Below are 10,938 nucleotides of genomic sequence, written 5' to 3' on the forward strand. Positions count from 1 at the left end.
TGCATCAAGATTCATCAGTCACTAGCCCAAACTAGCCTACATGTCTCATGTAATGATGAATGAATTGTAAAAAATGTATATCCGGCAATTGTTTAAGCGCCGTCAAGACAGCAGCCCTCCTCCTGATGCCAGCAAACGGCCTCGGCTACAAACCCAAAGTGAGTGAGCTCGGAAAACAGTACTAAACTTCATGTTTTTGAGGTTAATTTGGTTCACGGTAGATTCATGCCACTGACTCAACAAGTCACCACTACCTTTTCCCATTAGCCAATGTTACAAGTAAAATTCAGGATACATTTTCAGATAAATAACTGGATGTAATTATATGCATTCTCTGGCATTTAAACCACTGAAAGTTTGTGACAACAAGCTCCCTTTGCTAGTCAGCTAGCTAGTTAATGTTATCGCTATAGCCGTTCGCGGTTTCGCGGGTACGGTAAACGTTCGTTAATAATAATAATAATAAAAATAAATTTTAATAAAAAAAATAAAAAAATTCAAAAGTTATTTTGAATAGAAATCATCACTCATACAGCAGCCATTCATCTCATCTCCGGTTTATTTGTGTTCGTATACATACAATATCCACGATCCGCCAGGGCTATTAGTCCAATGGTGTGCACATTTGGAGAAATAATTATTAATTATGACATGTTTGTAAAATATTTCATCATACAGAATAACATTTCTATTCATTTTGCACTGATTTATGCAATCTGAAGAGCTCAAACAGCTAACAGAGCTAGCGATGACTCTTCCTGTTTCGCGTCAGCTATGACATCAGTGCGATATCATTAGTTTGTAAAGCTGTCAATCATCTCACGTGAACCACTGTCGTTAATCTGCACCTGCTACATTAGCAATTGGAAAAAACTGTAATCGACAACTATTTTGATAATCGATTAGTCGGTTTGAGTCATTTTTTAAGACAAAAGTGTCACGACTACCTGGCTCACAGTAGCAATGACATAGGGGAGACCACACCGTTTGTTAAGTTAAATCAAAAGTAATTTATTAGAACATTAAATTATTCAATGAAATCATAATTTGAATCAATAAATGTATCAAATCAGTAAATGAGAAACAAAAGAAAACTAATCAGAAGTGTAGTGCAGATCAGTAAAATGTTAACTATGTGTAATGCAAAAAAGGCAAAAAGGAGTAGGACAGTGCTGCTACCAGCCAGGAGGCCAGAGCAGAGCAGAAATGCGCAGCCCAGAGCAGAGAGAGAACAAGTGGCAGGAGATGCTTTTAAACAGTCCCGCCCATCAGCTACTGTCAGATGGACCGAAACAGACAGCTCCCCCTTCAGACTGGGGGGAGAGAGACGGCCCAAACATATTCTATTCATGGTGAAGTGAGCACACCCAGCACGGCAAAGCCAGGCGTGACATCACTCCCCCCACAAAACAGAACAAAACTACATTCTACTCGTTACACCATTCCCCCTAATCAATACTAGAAACAGAAACAAACCCAATTATACCCCCAAAAACAATAAATGACTAAATCCATTACCCTTTTTAACCAATTACCCCGAAAGACTAATGTTAAACTAAACCAAACTCTCAATCCCCCTTAACCTACACCCTCAATACAACAGCCACCACTGGAAATGACAAAACTCACCCCCCAGCTCACCTAATCCCCCACCCCCTCCTTCCCACCCAGCAAATCCTGGCGCCTGGATAGCAATTTAAGAATGGAAAAACAGGGGACAAGAGAATAGAACCAGAGACCGGAGAAGAGATAGACACCCCTTAACAATCATCAAGAGCCCGCGACAAGGCATCGGCCATGACGTTGTCGGACCCCTTGATGTGCATAATAGACAGGTTATAAGGCTGTAGAAAAAGAGCCCAGCGCATAAGGCGCTGGTTAGTATTTTGAAGAGAAGAGAGGAAAGTAAGAGGATTGTGGTCAGAGAAGACCACCACAGGGTGTAACCCACCACCAACATAAACCTCAAAATGTTGGAGTGCCCAAATAAGGGCCAGGGCCTCCTTTTCGATGGTTGAATAGTTAAATTGGTGACGATTAAATTTCCGAGAAAAATAGGAAACTGGTCTATCTATTCCATTCTCATCCTTTTGAAGAAGAACGGCACCTGCCCCTACCTGGCTGGCATCCACTTGCAGCTGGAAGGGCTCCTCCAGCCTAGGAGCAGCCAGGACAGGTGCAGAACTCAGGAGAGACTTGGCGTTCTCAAATGCATGTTGGCAATCTGCAGTCCAATTGAATTTAACTGAACCCTTCAACAGGTTAGTTAGTGGAGCAACGACAGATGAAAAATTACAGCAAAAATTCCTGTAATACCCTATCATACCGAGGAAGCGCATTAATTCTTTCTTCGTAGTAGGACGTGGGAATTTATCAATGGCCACGACCTTTGCTCTCACTGGCCGAACGCTCCCCTGTCCGACCACCTTTCCCAGATACACCACTGTAGCCTGAGCAAACTCACACTTTGCTAAGTTCACAGTGAGGTTTGCAGCCGCAAACCGCTCAAATAATGAACGTATGCGGGCAAGGTGGACTGTCCAAGTGTCTGAATAACAGACCACATCATCAATATACACAGCGCACCCCTCCAGTCCCGCAACGACTCGATTCATGAGCCGCTGGAAACTGGAGGGGGCGTTGCGCAACCCAAAAGCCATTCTCGTATAAGAGTAGAGCCCTGTCGGCGTAATAAAGGCAGATATCTCTTGTGCCCTAGGAGTAAGAGGAACCTGGTAATAACCTTTTAACAAGTCAAATTTGCTCACATAACGAGCCGCACCGACTTGATCAACACAATCTTCTATCCTAGGTAATGGATACGAGTCTGGTTTTGTTACACTATTTACTTTTCTGTAATCCGTGCAAAATCTGTACGTATGATCAGGTTTTTTGACTAACAAACAGGGCGAAGCCCAGCTAGAGTACGACTGTACGGCAAGACCATTTTCCAGAAGATATTGGACACTATCATCCAGACTTTTTCGCTTATCAGGACCAGTGCGGTAAAACCTCTGACGGATTGGCTTTGCATCACCGACTTCTATGTCATGTTCGAGTAAAGTTGTGCAGGTCGGAGTATCTGAAAACAGACAAGGAAATTCAAAGATTAAAGCTTTCAATTCTGCTTGCTGTTTCAAATCCAAATGATCTAAAACTCCCTCCAATTTGGCCAACGTCTCTGAATTATTGAGACGAGCATGCAACATGGAATCGTCAGGGCCCTGCACATCATCCTCTAACTCTGGAGAAGCTACAGACGTGCTTGCCACGACCAAGACAGACGATTCACCCTTACAAATAGGTGACTGTGATGATGCATAATATGGCTTAAGTAAATTGATATGACATAACTGTGTCGCTCGCCTACGATCAGGCGTAGCCACCACATAATTGGTCTCTGACACTTGACGAACCACACTGTAAGGCCCTGAATACTTTGCACCAAAAGGAGAACCAGGTATAGGCAACAATGCCACCACCTGATCCCCTGGGCTAAAGACACGAGTTTCTGCTTTACGGTCATAATTTCGCTTCATTTTTCTTTGGGCATCAGTCAAATTTTCAGTTGCCATTTTACATGCTAAAAGTAACCTGCGGCGGAAACCATACACATAACTGGACAAACTCTTGGGTGGTTCAGATGAATCCAGCTCACTTGACAATACAGACAATGGGGTACGAACCTTATGACCAAATACCAACTCATTGGGACTAAAACCGGTGCTTTCTTGCACAACCGCTCTAGCCGCCAACAATAGCCATGGTAGACCATCCTCCCACTCCCGTTTCATCTCAATGCAGTATGCACGCAATAGAGACTTAAGAGTGGCGTGAAACCTCTCCAAAACCCCTTGACTTTGCGCATGGTACGCACTACTCAAGTTGTGCTGGATACGCAGCTGTTTCAAAGCTGCTGCGAATGTTTTTGACGTAAAATTTGAACCCCGATCACTTTGAATGACTCTGGGAAGACCAAATATTGAAATAAACTGCGACAATGACTTCACCACAGACCTTGTAGTAATGGTCCTCAAAGCATACGCAGCTGGATAGCGGGTCGCCTGGCACATGATGGTAAACAAATAAACACATCCTGATTTTGACTGGGGTAAGGGGCCCACACAATCAATGACCAAATGCTCAAAAGGCTTACCAACAGACGGAATGGGCTGTAAAGGCGCGGGCTTAACCACAGCATTTTGCTTCCCTGCCACCTGACAGACATGACAAGTTTGAACAAACCGTGCAACGTCCCTCTTTATCCGTGGCCAGTAGCAATGTTTTAACAATTGATTGTATGTTTTCTTTACCCCAAAATGACCCGCTGTCTCTCCATGAGCTGTTTTTAGTGCCACTTCACGAAACTTTTCAGGCATCACCACCTGCAAAATCTGATCTCTCACATCAGTTCCCACAGTAGGTGACCACCTTCTTAGCAACAAGCCATCTTTCACAAAATAACAGCGATCTAAATTATCATCTGCAGTCAAGTCAAAATATTTCTGTAAGCTCTGATCACTCTTTTGAGCCTCAGCAATGTCAAATCGAGACAAAGGTACTGGTAACAACGGAATAAATACCTGAGCAGACGTGTGCTTAGATGCATCAGACGAATTTGCATCCTGCTTATGCGCCATAGCGCGCGTCACAGCGCATGCCGTAAAAACCTCTGGAAAATCTTTTTGACACCTATCTGACTCACCCAATAAAGAAGCTCCAGTCTTAACCACGGGAGGTGGTGAGACCTGATCAGGAAAAACACAGTCATGAGCAAAGTTATTACCCACAATCAGATCAATTCCCTCTATAGGCAAAGAAGGACGCACCGCAATGGTTACTTCCCCGCTCACAAAACCAGAAAACAACTGAATTTTGTGCAGCGGCACTGGAAATGACTGGAGACCAATTCCCCGTATTAACACACAATTTTGCGTATCAGACTCAGACGAGAAAGGCAGGACAGATTGACAAATGAAACTTTCTGATGCACCCGTATCACGCAGAATTTTCACTGGAACGCGATGTGCGTCTCCAACCAATGACACAAAACCCTCTGTGACAAACGGTGCATAATCCGTTATACTAGATACAGGAAATTCAAGCTCATCACATTGTACATTGCTCAAACCTTTAACACTTGACACTGTACATTGTGCACGATCCAATGTCTTTGCTAGAATTTTCTTAGCTTTACTCCCTGAGCACACAACAGGAACAGATGAGGCGCAGAGGCCAACTTTTCCTCCATCACCCTTCGCCCTATTACGCTCCAATAACACCGGGCAATTTTTTTTCCAATGATTTTTCCCAAAACAGTAGTTACAGTCTGTTTTAAGATCGAAATCCGATGGTTTACCACGTACAATTGAATTGGAAAACATAGATGTGTCCGTATTAACACTTTGCGTATTAACACGACTATAGCGACGTTCTTTGTAATTGCTGTTAGAACGCGGACTAAAATCACGAGCTGGAGCCTTGTGTATGAGAGAAAAATTATCAGCAAGAACAGCAGCATCTGCTGCTGTTTTCACATGATGTTCGCTAATATAAGTGGCTATGCGATCAGGCAAAGTGTTTTTAAGTTGTTCTAATATCATAAGATCACACAACTCATCAAAAGAATCAACCTCTTCCGCTGTAAGCCACCGTTGACCCATATGTCACGACTACCTGGCTCACAGTAGCAATGACATAGGGGAGACCACACCGTTGAAAGAAGCTGGTTAATTCCCTAGCCCACTCAGAGTAAGTTTGCTTATCTGATTTTTTCCATGATCGAAAACGTTGTCTATAAGCCTCGGGGATTAACTCATAACACTTTAACACAGCTGCCTTGACGCATCGATAGACCTTCTTTTCAGAAGACGGTAAAGCCACAAATGCCTTCTGTGCACGGCCAATTAACGAAGTTTGTAACAACACAATTTTATCCTCATCACTCCAATTTTGCTCAGTAGCAATATTCTCAAATAACGAAAAAAACACATCTGGATCATGCTCATTAAACTTAGGCAGGAACTTGATCATACCGGCCAGGCCAGACTGCTGCGATTTGCCAAGTTTGCCTTCAGCTACTAATTGCAGCCTAGTACGCTCAATCTCACGGTCCTGCTCTAAATTTTTAAGCCTTTCCCACTCCAACTCACGATCTTTATCTTTCTGTACAGCTTCTAACCTTTTACAATTCAATTCATTATCAAGCCTCCTTTGAGCTAATTCGTCATCTAATTTTTTCCTTGCTAATTCTTGTTCCAATTCCAACGTCTTTTGTTTCACTTGCAAATCATGTTGCAGTTTTAACAATTCGACTTGTTGTTCAAATGTTAATACACCGGATTTTAGCTGTGGACCTACAATCAAACTCGAAGTGGGCTCACCATCTGAAGTGAGCTCACTATCTGAACCCGACGCTCCCTGACTACATTGCTTCGGCAATTTCTCGTCAGGTAATACGTTCTTATCAACCAAACACGCACGAATGAAGTCAAGCAGCTCATGCTTCTTAACTCCCCTCGGCAATGTTAAATCAATTTCATAGTGCTTAGCCACACCATGCAATTGTTTAACATTCAACGCTGCAAGCAAAGCCACTGAAGGAACATCCAAAAATGCCTCAAGTGTACCCATTATTACAACTTAAATTACAAGTCACCAATCAACGATCAAACCAGACTATCATCTACAAAAAAAAAAGACACCCAATAGCACTACATCTAGCCAAACAAACGAAAACTAAGCCTAACGTCTTTCGGGTTATTAAACAATTCCAACCACACAAATTAAATCAGGCGAAGCGGAATGCAGCTCATGTTACAGGACAACAACGGAGTTTCCCCCTAAACATTTACCCCCCTACTATTCTGATCTATCTTCACACTAAGTCCAAGAACAAGGCTAATTTACTCACCAATACCGATGGAATCGTACTGTCCCGACAAAAGTCAATTCAGCCGGTGCTCCACGGCGGTGCCCTCGTTCGGACTTCAGTGACCAGCAACCTAAACCCACAACGCCGAAGCGCACTAATTGGGGATAAAACAGGCTCCGTAAAATGCCATCCTGCAACATAAGTAGACCTACAAACACACTTCGTTACTCAAACTAAGCAAACAAAATATGGTTGGTTAAATTGCTCTAATCTGCGCACATACTCCCAACTTTTTCCACAACCAAAAACTAATTTTAGCGATCAAAATACTAAAGTAACATTCAATTCATTAACCGAACACTCGATGCGGAACTCCCCAACAAACAAACACAACGCGTGCCAGCTGATTAGATCACTACCATCAGCTGATCACCGGTACTTTTCATTCACAAAATGTGAACCAATGACGTAGCACTACCCACGCAACTACGCCTACACATAGTAGTCTACTTATATTTCGGGATCCAAATGGTCGGACGAGCCCCCATATGTCACGACTACCTGGCTCACAGTAGCAATGACATAGGGGAGACCACACCGTTTGTTAAGTTAAATCAAAAGTAATTTATTAGAACATTAAATTATTCAATGAAATCATAATTTGAATCAATAAATGTATCAAATCAGTAAATGAGAAACAAAAGAAAACTAATCAGAAGTGTAGTGCAGATCAGTAAAATGTTAACTATGTGTAATGCAAAAAAGGCAAAAAGGAGTAGGACAGTGCTGCTACCAGCCAGGAGGCCAGAGCAGAGCAGAAATGCGCAGCCCAGAGCAGAGAGAGAACAAGTGGCAGGAGATGCTTTTAAACAGTCCCGCCCATCAGCTACTGTCAGATGGACCGAAACAGACAGCTCCCCCTTCAGACTGGGGGGAGAGAGACGGCCCAAACATATTCTATTCATGGTGAAGTGAGCACACCCAGCACGGCAAAGCCAGGCGTGACAAAAGTAAAAAAATCTTTGATTCCAGCTTGTTAAATGTGAATATGTTCTAGTGTCTTCTCTCCTCTGTGACAGTAAACTAAACTGAATATCTTTGAGTTGTGGACAAAACGAGACATTTGAGGACGTCATCCTGGGCTTTTGGGAAACACTGATCCACATTTTTCTGACATATTATAGACCAAACAACTAATCGATTATTCGAGAAAATATTCAACAGATTAATCGACTATGAAAATAATCCCAAATCCCTAATCATTATGTACAAGTGCATTGCATTGGAAGCCCTGGATATAAGCCTCCCTCTCTATCTCTCTTAAATATTTTTGTTCTCTCTCTTTTGTCATTTAGTAAACTTTATAGATTTCAACCATATTATTCCTTCTTGAGTCTCTTTAGCAAGAACTTAGATTAATGTATGAATTGAATAGTGATTGTGTGACCTATGATGAGGGAACAACCAGTGATACCCTTGGTAGTACCATCAAATGATAGCCTATAGCGATGTCATCAGGATACACATACAACGGTAGGCAGTGGCCCACCTTACCGGGTGACCACGTCGTGGTCCACGAGAATTTATAGTTTACCCACCTCTTTTTTTACCACTACTCCTCTGACTATCAGCTATGAATTTTAGCTATTACAGTCTTTCAAAGGACAAAAACATGAACTTTAAAACTATTGCTGTTACATCAAGTCAGCAGTCACTTTATTTTGGCATGAAGCCCAGTGGAGGCGCAAGGCCCTGTGCTGTCACACACTTGGCACAACCCTTGTGACTGTTCTGTTTCTTAATTTCTTAACTTATCTGAGCAAAAATGACTCAAAATGATGATGCAAGTCACACGATGATGGTGATATACATACTTGAATCAGTTTTACCCATCTCTACCCTCAGGTTATGGCATTCTGCTGATAATGGGAGAGACGGTGATGTAGTAGTTTTTGGAGGAAGCCAGACATTTGTCTTTCTAATGGATTCGGTATGTACAGTGCAATCTACAACAAAAGGCTTGTATTTGTGATGTAAAGTGATACATATTTATCATTGGAATATTCAGACTCTGAATCTGGTTTAAAAGTTTGATTTATGGGTTGTTTTGTTTTCCATACTCCTTGGGTCTTGAGCTGTGTAGAATCATGTTGTGTACATAGAAAGCGATGCATGCAGATCAAGCAGGGCTAAGAACATGAAACATACCAAATGTGACCTTAGAAACCCCTTAAATGAATGGATAAAGTTCATTTGTGAGCATTAACTCTGCAGAATTTGATTAGCTGGTATCCATCCAAAATCATGAATTGGTTTAACACTTGTTTAATGAGTCACAAATAAAGCAGATGCACTGAAAGCTCTTGTTATCAAGCAATGTACTTGACATCATTATACTTTGCAGGTTGCAGTTCTCAAGTCTCCCTCTCAGAGTCATTGTGCAGATGTGCTGGTATTTCAGACTCAACCGTACTCGCTGTCAAGGTAAAAGCCATTATACACTGCAACAAACAGCTCATCATACGAAAATATTATAAAACATTTAAAAGGTATTTTGAAGCAATGTTATGTTATAAGGAAATATTTACCAAATATTTGATTATTTCTTTGTAGATTATGTGAAGACTGCATAGGAAAAAACATATTTTCTGTCCAAGAGCTGGCATTGTGGTTACCGGCCAAACTTCAGAAGACAATTGGCAAGAGGATATCCTATTTCAGGGAAAATGCTCAACATATAGGTTCATAAGGACGGCATTTGTTTGTTTCAATTAATGGTTTTAAGAATATTTCTGTCCAAGCTTTACACTCATTAGAAACAGTTAAATGTAATAATTAACAAAAGAATCTTTGGTGTTGCTTTAACAAATTAATTGATGAAAAATACAACTAGACTTGCCTGTGACAGACTGTTACACTGTCTTTTGTAACTGGTAGTGAGCAGTTACTCTGTGTTAAATCCTGTAGTAGGACAGTCATTAACAAAAAGCCACATTTGTGTGGCGGTGTCCAGGTTTTACACTGGATAAATTAATAAAGCAGTAGTGACACGTAACCTGGCAAGTATCTTCATTCACCAACTTGCAACACAGACCGCCTTGCTAAAACACACATGTGGGAGATGCGGAATGGATAAAAATAGCTCAAAAAAATAAAAGATGACTTTAATAAGCCCATTAATGGCATGTTTGAGTCATGCTCTTAACAAACTTTGTTTTCTTTCCTCTTTCCATATTGTGAATAATAAATGTGTATCATTTTAATTTGCTTGTTACTCAATGGAGCCTAACTTATTGTAATAATTATTTGTCGTAGCCTACTTTTACACTCAGAATTATTCCTTGGCATCCTCACGTACTAACTGCATTTTTCTTCATTTTCAATCATTGCATTTGGTCCGAAATTAAATGAGAACATGTGTTCCCTCGTCAGTCAACGTGTTTGCATACCACTGTGCAGCCTATTCATGCAGACATCATATGTCATCAGCTCGTTCATGTACGTGCTGTGCAGACAGAGTGAGAATGGCAGGCAAACAGTTGTTTACATTAGTTATTGTAGTACTGTTACTCACTGTACTGTAAAGTTTTCTCACTGGTGAATGACACATGATATAATCCAATAACATTGTTTCTGGGCGTCTCACTTCTGGTCTGTGTGTGTTCATGTGTTTTTGAGGAGGCATGGCTTTGGACTGCGATTTGCAGGGAGGGTCGGATCGTATGGTTTCAATGCTAGCAAGCTAAAGTTAGCATTTCCCAGATCACCTATTGCACCTTTTGAGTAAAACTGTATGTACTGTATGTGAAACAGGTTTTTTTTTTTTTTGGTGGGTTTTAAGCATATATGCAGGGTAGAAGAATCTCAAAACATTTTTACCTTACTTATGAATTTTGGTGATGGCCCACGTCACGAGTAGACTAGGATGTGGCCCCTTTAAGAGCAGAGTGCCCTTCAGTTTTTTGAAAGGTTCAGTTTGCTAATAGCATGTGCCCCGAGCCTCACATGTGTGCATGAATCGGATGGTATATTTTATTTCTGTTGCTTATATAAGTTGTTTTGTT

General features: G+C 41.4%; 1 protein-coding gene across 2 annotated transcripts in view; it reads left to right on the forward strand.

Moving 5' to 3' along the window:
* Positions 1-10,938, forward strand: part of LOC311306651 (kelch domain-containing protein 1) — a 216,534-nt gene that overhangs the window by 205,159 nt on the left and 437 nt on the right. For both annotated transcript variants that reach the window (XM_084435173.1, XM_084435174.1), the window contains exons 11-13: positions 8,780-8,864; positions 9,279-9,358; positions 9,488-10,938. The exon at positions 9,488-10,938 is cut by the window's right edge and continues 437 nt beyond it. In XM_084435173.1, the coding sequence (XP_084291299.1) occupies positions 8,780-8,864; positions 9,279-9,358; positions 9,488-9,623 (301 nt within the window). In that variant the 3' untranslated portion in view covers positions 9,624-10,938. The remainder of the gene's footprint in view (positions 1-8,779; positions 8,865-9,278; positions 9,359-9,487) is intronic.

The sequence above is a fragment of the Rutilus rutilus genome, assembly GCF_951802725.1.
Source record: "Rutilus rutilus genome assembly, chromosome: 16".
Taxonomy (NCBI): domain Eukaryota; kingdom Metazoa; phylum Chordata; class Actinopteri; order Cypriniformes; family Leuciscidae; genus Rutilus; species Rutilus rutilus.